The 23,523-nt window shown below is 37.8% G+C and overlaps 2 protein-coding genes across 2 annotated transcripts in view; both read right to left on the bottom strand.

The window, feature by feature from the left end:
• Window positions 1-10,324, bottom strand: part of cdh16 (cadherin 16, KSP-cadherin) — a 32,767-nt gene extending 22,443 nt beyond the window's left edge. Inside the window, 9 exon segments of the mRNA XM_088613478.1 lie at window positions 1,889-2,020; window positions 2,022-2,086; window positions 3,450-3,590; window positions 4,342-4,400; window positions 7,150-7,263; window positions 7,265-7,341; window positions 8,453-8,518; window positions 8,521-8,583; window positions 10,304-10,324. Coding sequence (XP_088469604.1) covers window positions 1,889-2,020; window positions 2,022-2,086; window positions 3,450-3,590; window positions 4,342-4,400; window positions 7,150-7,263; window positions 7,265-7,341; window positions 8,453-8,518; window positions 8,521-8,583; window positions 10,304-10,324 — 738 coding nt within the window.
• Window positions 10,325-18,961: 8,637 nt separating this feature from the next.
• On the bottom strand, window positions 18,962-22,948 carry rrad (Ras-related associated with diabetes). The gene is made up of 5 exons (XM_088613834.1): window positions 22,751-22,948; window positions 21,720-22,099; window positions 20,922-20,995; window positions 20,339-20,543; window positions 18,962-20,011 (listed from the first exon to the last, which is right to left on the bottom strand). The coding sequence occupies exons 2-5, from the start codon at window positions 22,084-22,086 to the stop codon at window positions 19,734-19,736; spliced, it is 924 nt and encodes a 307-aa protein (XP_088469960.1). The 5' UTR covers window positions 22,087-22,099; window positions 22,751-22,948; the 3' UTR covers window positions 18,962-19,733.
• Window positions 22,949-23,523: the final 575 nt, after the last annotated feature.

The raw sequence follows: 23,523 nt of genomic DNA, 5'->3' as shown, positions 1-23,523 counted from the left end.
TTCTCTTCCCTCTTGACAGCTGCCAGTTCAGCTCTTCTTTTTCATTTTGCAGATGGTGCAGAGCACAAACAAAGAAAGAGCAGCAGACATGGTCAGCATTGTAATACGATAATTACGCTTCTCGTTCCAAAGGTTTTTCAGTTTACATGATTCTGTCTCTTCCTACAAGTTTAAACCCAAAGATGTTTCATGCCATCTGTGTGTGCACTGCGGATACAGTATGCTAATGTACTCTTACAGTGTGAAATTAAATTGGCCTTCACTACAGAACTGTATAATCTGTCTCCTTACAATGGTGTATTTGTAATTTAACTCTTAGGTGAGCTCATAAACCCTGCATGTAAACAGTGTAGTGCTTGTGAGAATTAATGCTGATTCAGTAGGTATAAGGATGATGACATCAGAATTTGTACTGATGACATAGTAGAGATAATGACCTTGTCACTGAAAGACAAGAAAAACTCAGTTTGCTGTATGACACAAATGCTTAGCTTTTGTGGCATCTCATGTGCCTCGACAGTAAGCATTCTGCATTAGCATTTAGAGTGATCCATTCAATATCAGAGCTTGCACAAAGACGAACAGCTAAGAAATTTGTCCAACAGTGTTCTTGGTAGGTCAAAACACATATTTTCTCTAGATCTCACCCCACAGTGAAGCCAAGTACGGCTGGGGAAAAAAAGGAGCTGGATTTCTCTCCTGGAGGCGAGGACTCTGCACACGTTTGAACAGCCATGGGGGAGTAGGTGTGTGAGGGCGGCGTGGGTGAGGGACTGATGAATCAGATACGTTCACACGAACAACAGCAATCGACAGCGGCAGCAAAGCAAAAAAAGGAGTTGTGGGTGGCGTGTGTTTATTTTCTTCTTTGATATTGAGTATTTTCTAAACAGTAATCAGGTTCTTAATGCCAGATTATTTTCAATACAGGTGATGCCTTTCACACAGCATTTTATTTCACAGGGTGCAATAGGTGTTCTGTATTGCAGCTTGTCTCTTAAGAGCTCACATTCAAAAGCAAGTCACGGTACCTACGTTTATTCAGATGATGAATTTTTTTACCTGTCATTGCAAACATGCAGCCATTTGTTGGCCACAAAGATGTACCCCTTGTTTTGAATTTCTTTTTGTGCAAAGATTTTGAATACAATTTCCATTTAGTAGCAACTAATTGATGCATGAGAGTTATAAACATACTGTATTATACACCTGAAGAAGGCTTCACAGCCAAAACGTTGCGTTTTCTCTCTTCTCTTTTCAGCATGGAATGAACCTATTACTTGTTCCTTTGCAGACTACGCATGCTGACGCAGATACCCACCTAAAACTACTGTATTATGAGGCAGATGTTATCATTCTGCTGTGGATAATGCTATTAATGTTAAATAACATGCTAAAGGTCAGGATCACACTGTGGTGTAAGTAAGGTATATCTGGCCAGCGGAAGAAAGGAGCTGGTCTCTGGACAGACACAGGAGGAGTTTGTGATGTGAAACACATTTAGGCATTTGTTTGTGAGATCTAAAGAAACGGTGAGTCAGACTGGGAAACCCACATGATAACTTGACATTAACGACCATCTAACAATATCCAATCAATTCCTTTACAACACAACCCGTATTCACAAAGTTTCCTATTGCACATTTTCATACTTTAGTTTAGCATCTTTTATTACTCATACAGTATGTGTAGTTCTAGCAGAAGAGCGTATTGCTAGAGGCTAATGTCCCATTAGGTTTGTATGGAAAAAATAGCCTTATAAATGTAAACTAGTGAATTAGAGATTTTTTGTCTTATTTCCATTTAAGGGATTCATATTGAGAATAGTGAATACAAAACGAGGATGCTTTTCCTAAACATACTAAACCTGAGAGAATTCAGCTTTTACCTGGGAGATTTGCTTTGGCTAGGGGGCAGGCAGGTTTTCCTGCAGATGAACAGGCTCCAGCGAGGTCCATGTGTTCGTAATGACATCTATCATCACAATATCAGTTGAAAAATAAGCAGCAAATGTGAAGCATTAATATCTTCACATTTGCTGTCATGTTGTACTGGTGGCACACTTCTGGATCCAAGCTGGATGCCCCTTGAACAGACACAGGAAGGACAGTCTCTCACTCACTGTGCAAACACAGCTCAATGCTTACATTCATTGCAGTATAATCAAAGCAATTCTCAGAAAGATTCTAATTGACTGAGCTGATTAAATCTTGTGTCAATTCCACATCCTGCAGTTGACAAACGTTATTTTAAAATGTTTTAACACTTTCAGTTGCCAGGCAGAATTCTTTAATCAAAGAAAATGGATCTGTACTTCAGATCCAAGTGCGAATACAAATGAGATGTAGTTAGAAAACTTAAAGAAACAGTTGAACGGTGCAATTGACTTTAGCTTCCCTTTCCTTTGTGTCTGGTGCTCTCAGATATACAGACAACATACAGTAAATCCATTTGCATTATGATTGCAGTTGTAGTTGTTTAAACTTTTGATCTTCAGCACTGTTCAATCTACTCATCTTTGTCTGAAGCAAGAGCCCTTGTACTTTGTGAAGAGGGACAGCAATATGCACAGGGACATTGTCTATAACCCAGTTAATGTGGCAATCATTGACAGTAATCATGGCAGGCTGTTAAACACATTTTATATTAGGGATGCAATTTACAGATTTCATTCCTAAATGAGGTCTAAGGAAAGCAGCCTCTGGGGAGCAATTAATTTTTCAGCTTTAATGTCTTCCAACTCCTGCCAAGCAGTGAAAGGGTAGCAGTTACACTAAAATAGCATCAGCAGTGTCCTGGTTGGTTTTCCGTGATATTGGGATTTGACGGCCAAACGAAAATTGTCCAAAAGCCTTGAAATAGAGTTGGTACCAGCAAAGTTTAAGGATTTCATAATACCATACTAGGGGTATTGACCAAATGCAGTCTAAAGAGACATCATTTCCTCATGCAAAAATGAATCATCAATCTAGCTTAGAAATGACTATTGGCTGTTCAAGATTGGATATGTAAATCATGTCTACATATTTATACAAACTTACAATTTCAATTCCTTGTCAGTTTGCCTCATTTATTTTAGATAGATTTCAGTTTTGTAGTTTGCTTAACAGATCTAGTCAGGGGCTTGTAGACGTACAATTTTGTTAATCAGGGAAGAACAAAAATATGTTTAATTTCAATAAGCTATCTTATGGAATTGTAAATTTGTTTTACTGCCATGTCTGAATGTCAAAAGATATCTGCACATTGTGTGCTACAGAGCATCAGATGCTTTCAAAACGCATGCAGATTAAAATAATTTACTCTTGTGTTCAATCACAAAGCAATTAGTCACGCTAAGGAGCTTCTGAAGAATTCCGAGTAAATGGGCAGAGAAACTCTTTTCAAATTAGGAACTTTAATCACAATTTATTGGAGTTGGTGAATGAGGATTCTGTTTTGGAGCTCACCTTCTGCAGTCAGCGACACACTACCAGTCTGGGCATCAATACTGAACATGCTACTGGACGGTGCACTGGGACTTTGATCTATCAGGCTATAGTGAGTCAGAGTCCATCCCAGCAAGCAAAGGGTACAATGCAATAAGCATCCTGCACAGCATGGCGTTTCTTCATTGGGCGCACGCACACACACACACACACACACACACACACACACACACACACACACACACTTCCATTTTTCAGTGATGCCACATTTCTGGAATCTTTAAGTAGGCTTATTCTGTGTTTCCATACACATTTAATTTCAGTCTCATAATGTACTCGCATGCCATTGATCTGCACACCTGACCACAGCTCACTGCAGAATTCTGAGGCACCCAATCAAAGAAGCAGGTGAAAAAAGCAGACATCCTCAGCACCTGGCTATAATTTCCTATCTCCTCCAAGTGTATTTGAACAGTTCTGACTCACTGTGTGATGTCACAAGAAGTGACGGAGAGTGGGAATAAGGTAGTGCAGCAGTCATTGTGGTATCTGCTGCTGTTTCCTCACCGCAGTCAATCCACTTATTTCATCTCCTTCTATTGATTTTTAAACCAGCAAAATCAACGGGAATGGTGCGTTTTTCTTTTATAGGGCTCTTCATGACTGACAGATGTTCTAGTTGAGTTAATTGCAGTGTGCAATGTATTCCCCACAGTCATTTCTCTTCATGCTTTTATCTGTCTATAACTGACCCTCCAGCATACATTTCTATTTTAATACCTGTTTAAATATCTATTCATTTTCTAACTGCTTTATCCAATACAGGGCAGCAGGGGAGCAACAGGTGCTAAGCAGGATGCCCCCTAGGCAGGGATGCCAATCGGACAGAGGGCACACACAGACTAAAATGTACCAGGACCCATTTCAATTTTCCCAGAAGCCAATGAACCTACTGTACAGCATGTCTCTGGGCTGTGGGGGGAAACAGGAGCACATGGAGGAAGCTCATCTGAACACTGGGACAACATTCAAACTCCACACAGATAGTAATCCAGGAACTGAACCCAGCACTGCGCTACCAGGCCTCCCCTGTTCAAACTTATACACTCAAACATTTGATTTGTTCTGAGCAATTAAGCTAAATTTTGGAATTTCCATATACAGTAACATACACATGTGGGATTGTACAATAGGATCAATTTTATAATAGAGTTTGTTTTTCTAAACAATAATATCTTTTTATTTTTAGAGATATTTCATTTACTCCTGTTTGCCAGGACGCCCACAACATTATTTGGTGAGGCAAAAATGTGCTTCTCATCAGTAGTCACACTGTACAGTATGTTCAATCCTCATTTATAACTCTTATACTTTTTGTTGTGCAATCAATTCTTGGCATTATTTTGTGCAACAATTGAATAGCAGGCGCATTGCTCTCTTTGTTGGTGGAGACCCATTCCCTCTAGCATAAAAATCAGCACTTTGAATGGAAATGTTCATCTCATCATGAGCAAGTGGCTTTACGGCTTGTTCCCAGCAAATTGAATTTCAGTCACACTTCTCAGCGTTTAGTATACTGCAGATGTTTGCCTGACTTGACTGGCAAGTGAGGTTGACACTAATCCAGCAGCATTAACATGTTGTAACCTGATCTAATTAGATCTCAGAAACGAAGCAGGGCTGGGCCTGGCCAATGCTGGGAAGGGAGACCCTAAGGCTCCTAAACTTGCAGCCCATTCTCCTCCATTGCAACAGTCCAGCTCTTCAATTGCTATATTGATCCTGCTAATTACCAATTCAGCACTGAGTGATTCTATTTGCACCCTACACATTGGATGCATTCTCGACCTGATCTGCTGTGTGTTGGGGCTGCTCGTGGATAAAGGCTGATGTAGCGCAAAGAGGGTTCGCACCTTTATGTAAGTAGATCCCAAATAAATAAACCAAATGCATTTCTAAATACTGTAGCATTCTGAATAATAATTGCATCCTACACATGCACTTATTATTAAACTATCAATTTTACCCCTCTTGTGCGGAAACAATATCGAGAAAGTGCAAAAGCCTCATTTTTAAGTCAGGTTTCCACGCAATCTCTCTTTCTCAAGGCACTTTTCATACGTTGCATTTAAGGCAAACTTTTACCCACTACCCTTTCCCAGTAGAATGTGAACGTTTGTGCTGTCTCCATGTTCCCTTTCTGACGGATCTTATGCATGAGGCTCTTCAGTGGTGACCTGTTAAAGTCCTGTTCCTTACACTGACGCAAGAGTTTCTTTGACATTTTTGTCATCTCTGATGCATCTGAGTTTCAAGCTGCGGATGGCATTATTTATCTGGTTATACAATGCTGTGAACACCATCTACATGAAGGTTGAGAACATAAAAGAATGACTATGTATGTGTCTATTTCTACTGAATGAAAAACAGTTTTTAATAGAATTTATTATGTCTGGTTACCTAAAGAAAATCCTTGACTTTTAGAATTTAAAAATAGCCAGGAAAAAAGCATGGTCGTATAATGTTCGTCATGTTTAAGTAGTCCAAATTAAATGAATTGTTGAATTATTGCTTAGAACGTTATATTTAAAACATGTTGAGAAATGTTAAGCCTTAAAGTCAGATAAGCAGTCATGTAGGTCATTATGTAGCTTCTAGAGAACCTTTGCAGTCTTTGGTAGATAATCAGAACCATTAATATTATTTTGGATTGTGGACATGACTTCTCCTACTCCATACACTGCCAAACAGGTTATTAGCATTCATTTGCTAATTGATTTACAAATATGTCCAATGAGTCACATCTGAAACATAAGCCAAAAAAGAGACTTAGTTCATAAAAATATGAAAGGATTAAAAGCATACAAAAGCTTAGGATACATTAAAGAAAGGGAATATGTTGGATTACAAACAAGTAAAACAAGATATCAAAAAGACCAAGAAAGAAAATTGAAAAAAGTAATACAATGAACAACAAAATAAAGTTTTTGTCAGTGTTAAAACAACAAGAAATGGTAAAGGAATAAGTGTAATCTACTAGCTGATTAAATTATGTATTAATATTTCACTCTTTATATGTACAAATAAGGAGATAGACAACATTCCTCAGATTGAGAGAGGATGGTTATATGTTTAATAGTATTATCTTGGAAGAGGCAAAAAGTTCTTCAGGTACTTTACCTTAAGACAACAAATAATTTTATCTAAAGAAACAAGAGATGTTATTCATAGGGCATTAACAAAACACCAGAAGTCAATCAAGACAAAGGTAATACCCACTGACTAGAAAACTGCTAAGTGAGTGCCCATTTATAAAAAGGGCGACTGATTTAAATAATTATAGACCGAAGAAGTTTTACATTTACATATTATTCAAAAATTTTTATGGCAATAGGATTCTAAGGGACACATTACATATATTTAGAAAATGTAGGTTAGGGAGCATTGTATATGGCATATTTAGTTTCAGAAGAATTTTGATAAACATTAATAAAAGATTATTTGCAGGAGGCCGGCATTCAAAAAATGCTTGAATTTGTTTCAACAACCAGTTAATGAAAAGAAAACAGATTTCACAGAGAAAAAGATAAATGCTGAAATTTGGGTGACCTAAATTAGTCGAGTTCCACCAATGTGTATTAAGATCTGTATGATGATTTGTGCTTATTTTATATAGGATCTAGTTAAAAGTACAAGTCATGATATTGAAGCCATTCTCTACCGCTCTCGACAAGAGTTGATGATTATCTCAATTAAAATCTTACAGTACTCACCTGCTATCAGTCCAGTCTGAACAATACCAGTCATGCTTTCCTCACTGAACTCAAACAATGACATTCATATCAATGACAAACACCTCAATAGTAATGCACTGTAAAATGCCATTGGGTACAGTGCTATTAGTCACAGCAACCTAGAAAACATGAAAGTGAATACTGTTTAAGAACAGGCATAAAGAATCAGACATGGAAAAGGGGAATCCAGCTTTGAGATTGGCCTAGCTCTTATTTGACACAGCTGGCTGACAATTTTAGTTAGGCTTGGACAGGTGAAAGTCAAGTTCACTTGCTGGCTGGCTTCAGGTGTCATCCATTTTCAACTCAATTTTATGCAGGTACAGAAGAATTCTATGGCCTCTTGTGAGCTACAGAGCAGGGATCTGCATTGTTTAACAACCTGTCTGTGGTTGTTGTTAAAAAAGTAAAACTTTGCTAACTGGATTAGGCAATGAAAAGACAATCTTCTACTGCTTCATCTCAGCAGATCATTTCCTGGTTTCCTGATCCCTTAAAGTTTGTTTTAGAACATATTAAAACCACCAGGAAAGAACCCGTCTTAATACAGGTCAGGTGTGATCTCCTGGGACAGTTAATACCTAAATCTCTTTCTGGATCATTTTCTCTAGCATGCAATCTATCTCAGTGGGTGCCCCACTCCTGCTGGAAAATTAATACATGCTGCAAGCACAATCTGTCTAAGTGATGTCTGACATTTTCTTTTTAACTTTTATTTTTCAGTACAAAAGTTTTTTTTTTCCCCAGTTTCAGTTCATTTTTTGTGTTAATCACTTCTGATGACATTTATTACATTAAAAGCCTCTCAATCCAGTGTTTGATATTTCTTCAAGTATAGAGGTGACACAAGGAAACCCATAAGGACACGCTGAGCACACAGCTTAATTAGGATTGTGCGATCAATAAAGCTTTAAAAAGAAGTTAATTACAGCTGAAATCGCCTATAACAAGCATATTTTCTGTTAAATGTCATGGGATTTCAGTAATTTATTGTGTGATATTTTGGATCAACCAGGGTCCTATTGAATTTCAGTTTTGTATAGGTGGCTGCACTGCTTCCTCTACTTTTAACAGTTTTTCTAAACATGGCACTGAAACAGTAAACAAATGGAAGTTTTTAAAACACCAATGGCAAAACAAAGTTACACGGAAGCTACAAAGAAGGAAAGGAAAATATTTATTTAGATATTAAAACAGAAAAATTGATTTACAATATGGTGCACCACTTACTGAATATGAAGGCTGCCTTTCCCTGTCAAAAGGCTTCAAAGCATACAGAAATCCTGATTCAACTCCGACAAAATGTCTTCTTCATCCCCAGTTACTGTGTAATTAAAATCTCCGATTTGAAGCTTAGGCAGCTAATAGCAAAAAAAAAAAAGCAAAATAGTTGAGCCATGTTAGATTCAGTAAAGCATTGGAGAATGTTCCAATATGACTGTACTATGTTCTATGGGCACATGAGGTGAAAAATAAATATTGGTAATTTATCATATTACCATAACCTATTAAGCCAAGAGAAAGTAGAATAAGAATGACTAATCCACTGCCTGTGTACTGTATAGATTCCTTTTAATTACAGTTCTGTATATAGGGGCTCAAAACAAACGTAGGATTTGTACTTAACTGCTTTTTGTTTGCTCTCTTTTTACTTTATTAATTATTCACAGCATAGAGATGTCTTGAACAGAAAACCTAAAATTGAAAACAATTTGAGAAAAATCCTTATTCTAGGAAAGCACTCTCAAAATGGCCATAGCTCATTTCAAGAGCATGTTGAGACATCAGAAGACATAGGTATAGCCATCTGTAAAAAATCATAGCAAACGTCAGTCTGCTTTTCATAGGATAGCATGGGTACTCCAATTGGCTGTGCATATGTCTGGCCGTAGAGTTAAACGGTCAGAGAATTAACAAGCACATTCTTTGTGACAGCAGTCATGTCTTTGAACTAACACTGATTAAAACAGCTGTGTGTTTGACCACAGTGTTGCTAGGTGCCATAGGAAACATGAGCTGGTCAGGGCCCTGTCAGCGCTCAGAAAGCCAGCAGCTCATGGAAAAGTTACTCATCACATCACCTTTAGTTGTGCGAATAACAGCACAGATATCAGCATTGAAATTTTACATTTAATGCTTAAACTTCACATTGAATTTTCAGTGTGTGTAATATATTTTATAAAAGCTTTTTTAAATAAAGGTGTAGAAAACAATATTCAGACTGAACTGCAGAAGGTTTCAACTCAATAGACATCTCATTTTTCTCACTAGAAAAACTTGTCCATTAAATTGTAATTCTTTTGATTTCTTCAACTTAAAGCAGACCTCATTACACACCCACAACGTGAGCTGTATTTTTCATTCTGATTGTTTTTGATCACCAGTACTTTAATCTGAAACCTCTATAATACATATAGTTGACAGCTTCACAATGACTTCAATTATATTTTCACATTAAAAATGCAGGCACAAACGTGAGGCTTACTTAAGAGCTGTTTCATAAAAAGCCTCGCAGTGTGGAACAGAGGTTTGCGATCATTTTACAGTGGCTCCAATTGCTACCTTGTCCTTCAGCGAGTGGGTTCTGCGTTGGAGTTTTGTTCATAATTATGCACTTGCTTTCTGAACCTTTTTTCAAACCAGTGTTGATCAGGCATTTCAAAAGCAGTCCCTACCCCACCCCCCACTCTTCAGTTTAATTTCTTTTCACTCAGATTGCTTAAGCAAAGTTTCATACTGCTTGCAAAATAAAAGTTTCATTGTGAATGGAACCCACCTTCCATAGAATACACTAGAGCCTCAGGAAGTTGAAAGAGCTGACATCTTGTTTTAAATTCTCAAATCTCATTCATTCTCTTAGTGGTAAAAGACATATTTATCTTATTTTATTAATAAGTGGTTTAGTGGTTTTTCCGATTAGCACATTTTTGGCTTGTCGGTAAACTAAGATGCCATCAATAAATTATGTCCCTTGCAATGATGCAACAATACAAAATTCTACAATACAGTATGCACATTTCTGCTCTTAATGCGCATCAGAAAACACACCATAGGGAAATCAGAATGATAAACTTTACATACCCTGACACAAACAGCAGCCATGCGGTTAATATACATATGAATTCACTAAATCACAATCAGACAGATCATGTCTAAAAATAAAATGCATTTGAAGAAATGTTTATATTTCCTAAAATAAAAAGCAAAACAAAATAATTGACTTGCGTGTTTCTACTCATTATACAAGTAATTTTGTATTCAAAATCAGCCAATAACTGTTTTAAGCACTTAGTATTTCATTAATTGGTTTGTATCAAGGCTCTTTTCACTTCTGTTAGCACTGACAGAAATGCTAACTGCATTCTAATGGTTTTTGTTTACATTTGTCTATTACATAATAAACACTCATTTTAAATTTTACTCCGTTGCATAATAAATACTCTTGTCTAAACTACACAAAAAAATTCCTACAATAAAGCAGAGGTATTAACCGCAACAAGCAGAAATGACCCCAATCTTTTTCATTTATTTTTTTCATAAGGGATCCTATTCACTCTTACCATTTAACATTTCTGTGCATATAATTAGCAAAAATAATTATTTTTTTTTTTAGTTTTGCTCTGTGTTATGTAGCACTTTTTGTCTTCTATACAATGCTCACTTTTAAAGGAGGTTTTTCCATGCCTTTGCTGTGTTTTCATAGTTTCATGACAAAACAATCATGGTTGTCATTGCTTTCTCAGTGAAAAAAATCAAGTCTGCTATGGTATTTTACCATTTTGTTTTTTGTTAATTTCTCCTATATTAACTTGCCTTTCATGTAGAAACATGGAAGACGTTATGTCTCTAGGTGATTAAAATGGTTTCATTAAAGAGATATCCAAACAAAATCTAATTTGTATTATTTTCTTTTCATTACTGCTTAACAACCTCTTATCTGCATATATTACAATTAAAATGGAGGATAGATTGAGGAAGAATTTAAACATTTTTATTGGTTTAAGTTAATGTCCCTTTTGAGGACACAAAGTTCCGTTTTATAGGGCACAGGACTTGGGGCCTCTTTTTATTTCTTTGTTAATAAGCATACAGCATAGCACACGTGATTCCCAAGAAATAAATCTTAGGTTTATTAGACCATTAAAACTGACAAGTGGTTGTGTGGGTGGCTTGGTGTGCATGAAACTGAGGTACAAAAGGATAAATATGGCTTTGAATGAAAAGGATCCATGTGTTAAACTAGTGATGGGAAAATAGAAAGAATGTCTAACAACTGGAACTCAACCATTCCCTGATAGGGGAATAGTATCAAAAAATTAAGTGTATTTAAACAAAGATATATAAAATAGATTTCTAGATAACACTGATAAAGTCTCATAACATGATTCCTCCCCCTTTCCCCTTTTGTAAATTTTACTCGGCAGCTCCAGATAAATATTCTGATGACACAAGTTAATGTAATGTAAACAGTTTTTAATTGTATGATTGCAAAGACAGCTATGGGAACCCACATTTTTTGTTACTTTTTGTTTTGTAACTTTTGTGTCCCAAATGTGTCCCATCCAGGGTGTATCCCACTTTGCACTCGCATTGCTTGCAACCCTGAATTGGATGAAGTAGTTAGAAAATGGATGTATGGGGACAATAATGAATTTGGAACTTGAAGCATTGTAGTTCTCCTTTGAAATTGTTTGTCCAGTGTCCGACCTGTTACTGGGCATAGTCAATGGGATCAAGTAAGTTTCTACAAATAAGACTAGAATTGACAGCACTTATTATTCGTCTATGATTAATCTGATTTTAGCTCCATTTGCAAACAAGAACATTCTAAATTGTTTTTAAAGTACAATTAAAATACTATTGTTAAGATAGGAACCTCATAATTTAATCATAGCACTTATTTATTTAAACCGTACTTAGTTGAAATTATTTACCACTAGAATATATTGTATTACAATGCACGATACTCTAGTTTTAGGTTTTATTAAGGTAATGTTTTTAGATACAGTTTTACTTACCTTTAGAAGAAGGATCCAAGGGGATGCATATTGTGTGCGCTGCATTATTTTTTCTAAAAATGTAATAAATAATAACGAACTTTCCTCTTAGAAAGAATACCTAGTGTCAGAAACTGGAAGATAGATTATGATACAATTATCGAATCTCTCCACAACCCAAAGAACTGTACATACCATACCACGGCTAACTGTACAGGCTTTTCAGCACCAAACTAAACATGAAATGTTTCCTAGAGTAGAAGTTAGGTTCCATTTCGGGAACCATTCAAAGGTGAACTGAAAGAATCAGAATTTATAAGTGCATTTCAAACCACAATGAAAGTAAAACGTATGCAATAGCGTGTAATTTATATAATAGAATAGACTATATTTTCAGGTATGTGCAGCACTATAGTCTGTGACTCCGAATGAGGCAGCAAAACTTCCAGAGAGGTGTTGGGGCCCTATTACATTGTAAACAAGCAGGCTTGTGAATACATTTCTTTTAATCCAATAGAAATATTACTCATGACTTTAAGACAGTTTTCCTAACAACACAACTTACTTATTAACTCTGCATGCAGATCACATTGGAACATTTCTGAGGTGAAATGGAGCTGCACAACCTGTACTTATTCACTCGTACACATTATATTAGTCATTAGTCACTCAGGTGACTAGTGAGCAGAAAGGGCGGCTTCACGTCCCAGTTTCCGCAAACACTCTCTCTCACCTGTGGCAAGACCAGGGGTTTGCGATAATATGGTGACTATGCAGGGCAAGTTTACAATTTTGTGCTTAATTTGAAATTTGTAAAATTTTACAGAACTGTCTGAGATATTCATAATTCATAATAATAATAATTCCTTTCACTTACATAGCACTTTTCTGGACACTCCACTCAAAGTGCTTTACAGGTAATGGGGACTCCCCTCCACCACCACCAATGTTCAGCATCAACCTGGATGATGCAACGGCAGCCAGAGTGCGCCAGAACGCTCACCACACACCAGCTATCAGTGGGGAGGAGAACAGAGTAATGAAGCCAATTCATATATGTGGATTATTAGGAGGCCATGATTGGTAAGGGCCAATGGGAAATTTGGCCAGGACGCCGGGGTTACACCCCTACTCTTTTCAAGGATTTTTAATGACCACAGAGAGTTGGGACCTCGGTTTTATATCTCATCCGAAGGATGGCGCCTGTTTACAGTATAGTGTCCCCATCACTATACTGGGGCATTAGGACCCACAAGGACCGCAGAAGAGTGCCCCTTGCTGGCCCCACCTAACACCTCTGCCAGCAGAAACACTACAAATGATGCTTTGGACTGCAGTTACAGTTTCTATAAATGATTTTACTGCTGTTTATCCTGGATAAAGATTTCATTTTACAGATGGAAAATCAAAGTGTTTTATGAGGTCATATTTCCATGTGTATTAAATTTGAAGACCAAAAGCACTTAAATTATTGCAGGGCCAAGTTTCAGTTAGTATTCCATTGAATAAACAAGTAAAATATTGAGCTTTAACCACCTCCTAAAGGAAACAGCCCCAGTTTATAGCAGTGTTTCATGGAAGTAGCTGACTGAAAAAAAAATCTTCCTCATTTGGTAAAGTGATACGGCTGTTCTGGCCTGGAATCATGTGACTATATTTACATTTTGTCTTTCAAATGCTCTTTTTGCTCCAATACACACCAGCCAAAGGATGTTCTCTGCTGAAGCAGAAGTGAGCTCATTAAAATAAGACTCTTATACTATTGTACATGTACTGTATAACATAAATTGTATATAAATGCATATATGTTGGCTGGATATGTTTTGCTTTAGAATCTTAAGTCTTAATATAAATAATTATTTTGAACATCACTGTAGTTAGGGTCAGGAGATAACCATAAGCCATAACCCATTACCTAAACAGGATTTACAACATACTGAAGAATCATCATTCACAAGTCATTTTTCCATCTTTAAATGCAGATTTAAGTTTTATCCTAAGTTATTGGAGTTAGGCAATGATTACCATGGGTGTTCCCGTATGTTTAAATAAATTACTGGCAGAGTGTATTTTGTTGGTTTTCAAACTATTATCAAACACATGTTTGAGAAAATTTACATCATACATAAAACAATCAACCACACGATCACGTTTTCTCTATTTATTTTGCCAGACAACCTTAATATTGCGAGTCACAAATTAAAATCTAAAAAATAAATAAAAAAAAGACTTTAAATCTTTTCAGGAGTTGTTAACAGGTATTGTTGTTAAGGAAAGAATGGATGTTGGATTTTCAATTCAGTCTCCTTTATTGAAACCTGTTCCTCATAAATTAGTTATGTTGTGACTCACAGTACTAGCAATGCGTTGTTTCAATGTCAGCTACACAATATTGACTTAACCTGTGTCAGTCACCTTGAGTGACAATAGTCAATCCTCCAACACAACTGCACTTCATCACTTGCTGTTGTAATGTGGCTACAGAGGCTCCACAGGTTTTCATACAAAACTCCATAAAAAATAGATGCATGTGGGTGGTTACATTTCACAGATTATACTTGGCAGTCTCTGTGGAAAAAATACAAATCTATACAGATATGAATTTGATCAACATTCTTATGCTTTGGGGCATCCAGATGGTATCTATTAACTTACTAGCATTCAGACAGTGAACTCACCAGACACTAGTCCAAAATTCAATGTATGAATTTAAAAATACAAAGATTAAACAAAAGATACCATATTTTGAATGTGTATTTTAGGTTTATAAATGTGTAAGTATTTTCATAAAATGCTCTAAAACCTCAAAGTATAAAAATAATCTCAGGACATTACAGTATGTAATCCTTCACTTCCAATATAGCTTTTACAACATAACTTATAGTGTTTCTTCTGCTTTTAAGTATGCCATGCATTTTTGAAGAATATGTTTTGGTTTCATTAAAGAAGTTAAACTGCAAAATATTTCACATCCCAAAGAAAATAGTATCCTTTGAGAATAACTTTCATTTTAAAGAATTTAACCTTTGAATGTAGCAAAATTATATTAAAAATTTAAGGAGAGTACAATATCATAGAGGGAATCACATATACTGCACACTCTCCCCCTCTCATTTTAAAGCTTCATGCACTTTAAAAACCTTGAGATTGAGGGAATTAGAGATGTGCTACTGACTTGCTGGGTAGTCTTGAGAACCGAGCTTTAAGGCAGGTCAGTATAATAATGAAAGGAAAATAAGGTGATCAAGTTGATTGTAAGGTAATGTCCTTCTGGCTTAAACCAGCTGTTCTAGTGCGAAATGGTGGATTAAAACGTTACACAGAAAAGCCAGAACAAATGTCCAGTTCTTGATACCTTAATCTTAAATCATGTTGGAAGCATATCAAAAACAGTTGTGAGCAACACCAAACTAGTACTCCAAGACCACAAATGACTCTTCAAAGTCATATTTATGGTGGTATCATTGGAATACTAAGGTTAATGCACAGAGGTCATATGATGCTGAAGAGACAGCAAGCACTTTCAAAACCATGGTTCATACTACCAGTAGAATCAACAACCCTTTGCATGCATTTCTATTAATTATCATTAGTAATATGAGTCACAGGCTGCCTGCTAGAAAATAAAAGCAAAAGATCCACTTATGTGTAACAGTAATCTGCGGAAAAACAAACCTGCATTTTTTTCTCTCTTCTCTCCTCTCTCAATGCTATGTTTAATAGATAACCTTGATACAAGGTGCAGTTCAGTCTCCACATATTAACCATCAAAATGATTACACAAATATTACCTGTGTTGTATTACGATTATCACAGTTAGAAGTTAGGCTATTTTGCAGTGAATTTGCTGTGAAATCTTTTTCTTACCTCACTGTGCCTCAGTGGACTCCAGTTCTCCTGTGCATTGGGAGAATAATTTAAAAAGTAATGCTGAACCACAAATGGTTTGATGAGTTTCCAGGTTAATGTTTAACTCTATCTTTATGAATTGTGCCAATTTCTCAGCTGCATTGTTCACTTTAGTGGTTTTGGGCCTTCACAAAAAATTTTTGTGAACATGGATTAGATGGAACCAAAGTTTAGGGGGAGGTCAAACTCTAGTCTTGCCCACTTCCAAGTACCTAAGTAGAAATATCATGCTTCCTTCTTGTACATTACATCCTTGCATTTGGAGCTTGCTTACACCAGAAACAGAGCCACTCTCAGACAGAGCTGCTTTCAGTAGCTGCTTCGGTTATACTCACTCTTCAATCCCACCACATTGCAGAAAAAAAACGAATCCACACAGATTCTGCTTCAATATGGGAAGATTCCAGTTTGTTCGCCACTGTTCTCCAAAACAGTCCATCCCAAGCTTTCTCAATAAACTAACTGTACAAGCCATGCTTCTTCTCTGCCTTAATCAGAGTTTGACCAAAACCACTGAGATTTAGTTTAAAACAAAGGTATGGAAGTATGTCAAACCCTAATCTCACCCCTTCCATTTAGCAGGATTCATTTTCACATCTCTCCCTCCGCCTTCTTCGCCCTTGTAGCAGCACCAATGGCTCACTTGCATTAAGGGGAGGAGGGGGGTTCTGACATCCCCATTATTACAGAACAGAGCTCACTGTATCACCTACAATTACATATCGAACACCACACTCATTCAAGGCCCCTCGGGACAATTCTGGATCACTCAGATGACATCTTGTACCTCCAGCAACCTTATTTTCTGTATCTCTTGCAGTAAATGTCCAGCCATCTACATTGGGGAGACAGGAAGGAGAACCGCTTCAGAGAACTGTTAGGGCTGTGACGATTAAAGATTTCTCCAAGCTCATAGTTTCTCATTTCACTTCTGACAGCCATGATCACACTGATCACCCTGTCTGCATTCTCAAACTAGGGTTTCTTAACTCCTATAGCAGAAAGACACCAGAAACTAAAATTATCCTGAAACAGTTCACACCGTCCCCCTTCTCTCAACAACAGACTTGTTTTCTTCTAATTGTCTCTATTCATTTGTAGGTTTCGTTTCCCACCTCTCCTCACCTCTCTCGACCTCGCACCACTTGATTGGCCACTCTGCCTCTCCCCTGCTCCCGCCTCCTCCTCTCTCCTGGCTTGTGTTTTCCCAGGCTATATTATCTTTGCTGACTGTCCTATCTTTCTCACACCTGAAGAAGGCTCCAAAGCCGAAACATTGTGCTTTCTTTCTTCTCTTTTCAGCATGGAATAAACCTATTACTTGTTCCTTTGCAGCCTACACATGCTGACGCAGCTGCCCACCTGAACTTCATCATTACAGATGGTTTGTCATTCTTTTCAATCTAATACAGCTCACTGCTCAAATCAGACCTCTTCTCCACATTAATCATGGACTGACAGTACTAAACAAATATTAGAAAAGAAATAATGTGAGACCACAATAAAGGTTATAAATGAGAGAAGGTTTTTGGACTCATCTAGCCTATTTTGTAGTTTGTAGCTATTTGATCTGAGGATCTCATCCAACTGTTTCTCAAAAGAAGCCAACAACCCTTAAACACTTCCATGTAGATTCCACATGTCCTTTTGCTTCACTGTTGATTCCCTACACTCTGTAACCCTGTTTCTAAAGATTTATACTTTCCTCCATCTTGTGTAAAAGGTAGAAAAAAAAGGGATCACTGATTAGCTGGATTGCAGGGAGATGAGGCTCAGCTGGCCTGATTAGCATGTGTCTCGAATTCTACACGGGCGTGGAGTTCACAGCCTTTTCTCTTTTGTTAGGAAGATCTGAGAAACAAAGGTTTCAGAGTCTGAAAGCAAGCAAGCAAGCAAGCAAGCAAACAAGCGAGTGGCTCCAAAGGTGGAGCCAGGTTAAATGGTTGCTGAACTTAGTAGAAGATGGAAAGTCATCCCATGCTAGAAGTAAAAATATAAAACAATAATTAAGAAGAAACATTTGAGAGGCTAGTTTTGCAGTGCTAAATTAGAACAACCAAAGCACAAAATGGCATCCCTACATTGTCACAGCTTTCAATGCCAATAAGGAATGTAAATACTTGGATCAAGTCCCCTGATAGTCTGTTCAAAAGGTTCAGTTCCTTTAGTCTGTCAATCTATGACTGACATTTTGTAGTCTGAATTGTATGAACTGAATGTATGACACTCCTTTTAGCCCAAAATAGATCTGGTTGCTTTTGAATGTACTGATTCCAGAACAACAATGTTTTTTTTATTATTTCTTTTATAGGGTGGTGACTAAACTGGTACATATTTAAAATGAGAACTTTCTAGTGTATTATTTTAACATAACATCCTTTGATTTTATTACAGCTTAAAACATAAACTATATCCAACATTTTGTTCCAACTTTTTATTGCTTCCCAAGTGATTTGGATCACTTAGATTTACACAGGAGACAGAACCCTAACTTTTAGAAGTGACAAGATGGAGAAATGCCACAGTTTAGACATGATGGCAATAATGAAAATTACTGTGATTAAATAATGCTTGCAGAAATACAGAAGATACCCACAAAACAGTAACAAAAATATTTTGCCATGAAGATCATAAAACCCTTCATAAAAATCTGTGACATTTGGTGTTTTGCTTATCTTTACATTTGAGCCCTGAAGATTGTGTTACATGTGCCCTTGCACAATATACTGATTCTCTGTTCAGTCAGCAGACAATGCATCCTTTTTGTCAGATGAAAGGAAAACTTTTTTTGGCAGTGCTGATTAGAGTGTCTTTAATTCAGACATAATCCAGACAGGTTAAAGGTCATGTTTTATTATAAAATATCAATGTAAACATGTAACAAAGTAGTAATTGAATAATATTAAATGGAAGTGCAAATCAACCTTATTTAAATGATGCTAAACTCACAACATAACATTTATTGCTTTTGATTCTCTTACTCACACTTAGAGCTTGAAATTCAAATCAAAATGATAAAATAGGAAATATAATTCTTCACCATTTTAACCCCCTCTTTCCCCCCTATAACAACCCCCCCCCAACATATCTAATAGAAGTACGAACCTGCGTACTAAATTTCAAGTAAGTATGCTCTTGAAGGACAGATTAATGGTGAAATCAAACATACTGCTTGCAATAAAATTCTCATATTTGTCCTAAAATAATAGTATTCCCTTACAGTGTTTGCTTTATATAATGGCTTGCAATCACACTGATTTTAGGTTTGGGTGGCTACACCTTTTCTTTTATTAACACCTTATGTTTCTTTTATTAAGGCATTGCTACAGCAAATGCAGGGCCAAGCCTGGGTGGTATTCTCAACTGTATACACAAGGTTGAAAAGATGTACTCTTAAGGCAAAACAAAAAATAAAATAAAACCTAGAAAGCTTCATGCAGATTCATCACCATCAAATTGTCTTCTCAGTTTTGTTTAAATTATTCTGTTTTTAATATTACAAAATATATACATCTATGTCAGTCTTCCGGTCAGTGTCTGAAACCCAAGTCTGTGTCACACAGCATCTGGTCTTTTCAGTAAAGGCAGCAGTTCTCATTGGCCTGTCAGAGCACTGAGAGGTCGTGGCAGGACTTGGACTTCTGCTTGAAGGCCATCTTCTTGTTGTTTTTGGCCACGATCCTGCCCAGGAAGCGTTTCGCTTTCTTGCTGATGCTCTCCCGCCTCTTGCTGCTGGCCAGGCGCCGGGCGTTGTCCTCCTTGCTGTCCTTGCGCAGTCGGATCTGTCGGACGATGCCCTCGAAGAGGTCGCGCACGTTGTGGTGGAGCGAGGCCGAGGTCTCGATGAACTTGCAGTCAAATACCACCGCGCAGGCCCGGCCCTCTGTGAAAACCACACAGTGTCCGCATGTCTCAGCCTTCTCTCCCAAAGGACACCCTGCATCTGCACTACAGGAATGCCTTTCCCAGCGACATCCCCAACGATGACATGCTACCTTTAAATTTTAAATTTTTTAAAGACAGCTCCTTCCATTTGAGCAAGCTTGTTAATTCTTTACTTCTACTTTTTATAATGGAAAGGTCAGACTCTTATCAATCCAACAATATCAGAAAATGTACATGGTATCTTAAAAACACACATATTAAATAGAAATATGTCTGCCTGAACAACTTTTGTTTCCTATATCGTGAGGCGAGCTTCAGTGCTTACCATCTACAGAGACCTCTCGAGATCGCACCAGGTCACTCTTGTTTCCCACCAGGATAATGGGAATGTTCTCCGACTGCCTGGCTCGCCGCAGCTGGATCCGTAACTCTGATGCCTTCTCAAAGCTGGCCTTGTCTGTCACTGAGTACACGATGATGTAGGCATCGCCCATCTTCATACACTGGTCCTTCAGCCATTGGCTGTTGTCCTGGAGAAATGCAGCAAAATCAGCACACATAATCGTCAGTGGCAAGAATTATACAAAGAGAAACATCCTGGATATACTGTTTCATGCAATCTTGCTATTATAATAAGCTTAATGAACTATTAATAATGCCTTATCACAAGGGATTTTGAATTAATGTAAGTCTGAAACCAAATCTCCAAATATCTACATCACAATTAATATCCTACATCTACTATAGTTTCTGCTAAAAAATGAATTTCGTTGTTTTTCACTTGGTAAACCTTAACTGCAGTTTTTTTTTGTTGGCTATTGCATTTGAGCTGTGTATTTTTGTGTTAGTTAACTGACTTGTAGTTTCTCCTAGAAATGGGTGTCTGGTCTTCATGTTTGCGGGCTTACCTGTTCCCATACATCATAGAGCACGATTGAAGCTTCCTCATCGTCCACAATAATAGATCGGTCATATGTGTTGCCTACAACAAAGGTAAAGAAAGATTAAAATATTTGCCTGTGGGACACTAATCTTTTTAAAAAGATAAGCATGTAGGGCTCATCAATTGCAGGCCATTAGAAAGCGAGTGGCTGTGCTGTAACTGATAACACCTGTTAATGACTGATAGCAGGACACCTCTTAATCTTCAAAAGGGCTGTAGTTGTGCTATCTCCTGTAGCGATTTCCATTTACTTTCCGTTGGTTATCATTACTGCTAGGCTAAAAATAGTGTTAACCTAAGAGAGTGATGGTGCTAAAAATAACTCGACCGAATCCAAAGAAATCAATCGGCCTCGCGTTTACTGCTCACGGGCCAAATCTAACATCTGTGTTTCACCCTAATGTGTGCCAAATTAATCGAACGTACTGTACAGTTAATGACTCCGATCTTTACCTCGGCTTTATTTAGAGGGCGAATGGAAATTTGGTTAGAAGCTAGGAGACGTGAAAAAATGATTGAGCGTCTACAACTTAAGTATTATTTCTTGGCTAGAACACAAAAAATCTCCAACCAAGAGCTCAGATTGCAATTTTGGACTGCATTAGTAAGTACGTTTTCCAGTATTTATTTTAGTAGTTTAACGGAAAAAGTCCTTAAGTTTTAACATTGATGTACGTTGTTTGTTTTCAAGTTCATCAGGGTTTAGTACGTCTGTAAGAGAACCTAAGCTTTAAGAAGGGTAGAATAAAAAATAGCGTCTCACCTGCTTCTTCACAATCATGACCGTCTTCAACCCCGCCGAATATCCGTGCCAGGCTGGATTTGCCAACGCCGTGATCACCAAGGAGCACCACTTTGTAAATCTGTCCTTCTGTGTCGCTGCCAGAGGAGATAACAGAATCGGACGAGTCGGAGACGCAGCTGTCTCTGTGCTGCTCGCCGGGGCTGTAAGAGGTGCAGCGGACGAGGCCGGACAGCTGGTTCATCTGGACCGCGGGCATGGCCGACTGCAGTTCGCGCTCGTCCACGGGCATGCTCCTCCTGTGCAGGTGCTGCAGGTTGAGAGGGAAGGGCATACTGCCTCGCCTTTTGTCCAGATGCCGCAGTTTGTCTCCCTTGTTCAGAGTCATGTTCCCCCGGTGTCTGAAAATAACAATATCACATCAATGATCAATCGAAGTGGACATTTGGTCTTCTGAGTGAAAGAGGAACGCGTCGTTTGCCTAAATGGACAATTAATACCGCACGCAAAACATGTATGCAATATTGAGTCGTTCTGTAGTCTTCGGAAAATTAAATTGTTCTTATCTTATGATGAATCTGGAACTCTAAATGATCTTTTTGTAGCGTCTGTATTCTTCATAAATGGTTCGTATCAGTAATAATCATTTATAATCAAACATACAGACCGAGTATTCCACAGGCTAAGCGAGTTCAAACTCACAAGATATTTCTTTTACTAAAATAAAAAACTTAACACCACAAACATTTACATTAAAAATGGTTACAAAGTTTTAAACAAACAACCTGCTCTGTTTCCTTATTTTCTGTTTTAAAATCTGTAAAATAAACACCCTATTTCGGTAGTTGCTGACTTGTTTGACACACCGCATGGCCACAGTCTGAACACAGATGGTGTCTAGAATGTGTGAGTTGAGTTTACATTTTAGCGCGTGTTCTAGTAAGCGCAAATGTATACATTTAGGCAAACTACCGACACAATAACAATCAAATATTTGGAAAAAACATTAAAAAAGTCCAGGTTACGTTCTGCAGCCCAAAGCACCAACCTACTTTTCAGGTGAGTCTGAGTTATGTTCCTTGTTCTTCGTATCCTTTCCGGTGATCCTCTTGAATAGAAACAACGTTGTATAGGTCCTGTTTTATAGACTTCGCTGGCAGTGTCCTCGGTTCTTAATCTTCCACTGGAGGTTTCAGTTTAGTCTGAGCGCAGCTCTGAACCCCCTTATTTATCTGTCAGCCGGCGGAGTGACGTCAGTTCTAGGCAGGGTTTGCCTGGGAGAATCATGCGCCTCTTTATAGTAAAGTAGCATCATGCCGAGGAGGGAGGGAGAGGGGGCACACTGGAATTTCACTGTCTGCTCCGGGAGACGCGGTTCTCCTACAGAGCGCGGGCGAGGGGGCTCCTCTGACTCGCAGCTCCCGCGAGCAGCTGACTGTCTGAGCTACTGCTCCGTTATTCATCACGGCGCATCCGAAAGTCGGAAAGTGTGCTGTATTGAACTGTGAAGCCGTGAGGTTGAGATAACAATCCGCTTATGAAAATAACCTATAGATGACGTGCAAATTTCTGTAGAGAACTGGGGCATCTCTATAGAAACCTCTATGGTTAGTTTGATAAATGTCTCTGTTCTCTCCGCATACTTTTTATTCACGTAAGATTGGCTTCTACGTTTATGACGATAACTTTCCATTATTAGTATTGTTATTATGAAATTATTCAATTTTCAAATTGTACAGCTCAGCAATGTAACGATGGGTGCAACACCAAGAAGACCTTGGTGTAGCTATCTCAGCATTTACTCTTCCGTTAAAAGTAGTTTTTT

The sequence above is a fragment of the Lepisosteus platostomus genome, chromosome 20, assembly GCF_059453375.1.
Source record: "Lepisosteus platostomus isolate fLepPlt1 chromosome 20, fLepPlt1.hap1, whole genome shotgun sequence".
NCBI lineage: Eukaryota > Metazoa > Chordata > Actinopteri > Semionotiformes > Lepisosteidae > Lepisosteus > Lepisosteus platostomus.
The sequence above is the reverse complement of the archived record's forward strand: the minus strand, read 5'-3'. Positions and strand labels throughout refer to the sequence as shown.

What these genes read in the sequence shown, in the direction of transcription:
- rrad (XM_088613834.1), bottom strand. Translation starts at nt 22,086, where the DNA reads ATGACTCTGAACAAGGGAGACAAACTGCGGCATCTGGACAAAAGGCGA. An exon ending in TCTATGATGTATGGGAACAG is followed by an intron (nt 20,544 to 20,921) that starts GTAAGCCCGCAA and finishes GCATTTCTCCAG; the next exon opens with GACAACAGCCAATGGCTGAA. An exon ending in TCGAGAGGTCTCTGTAGATG is followed by an intron (nt 20,012 to 20,338) that starts GTAAGCACTGAA and finishes TGGTTTTCACAG; the next exon opens with AGGGCCGGGCCTGCGCGGTG.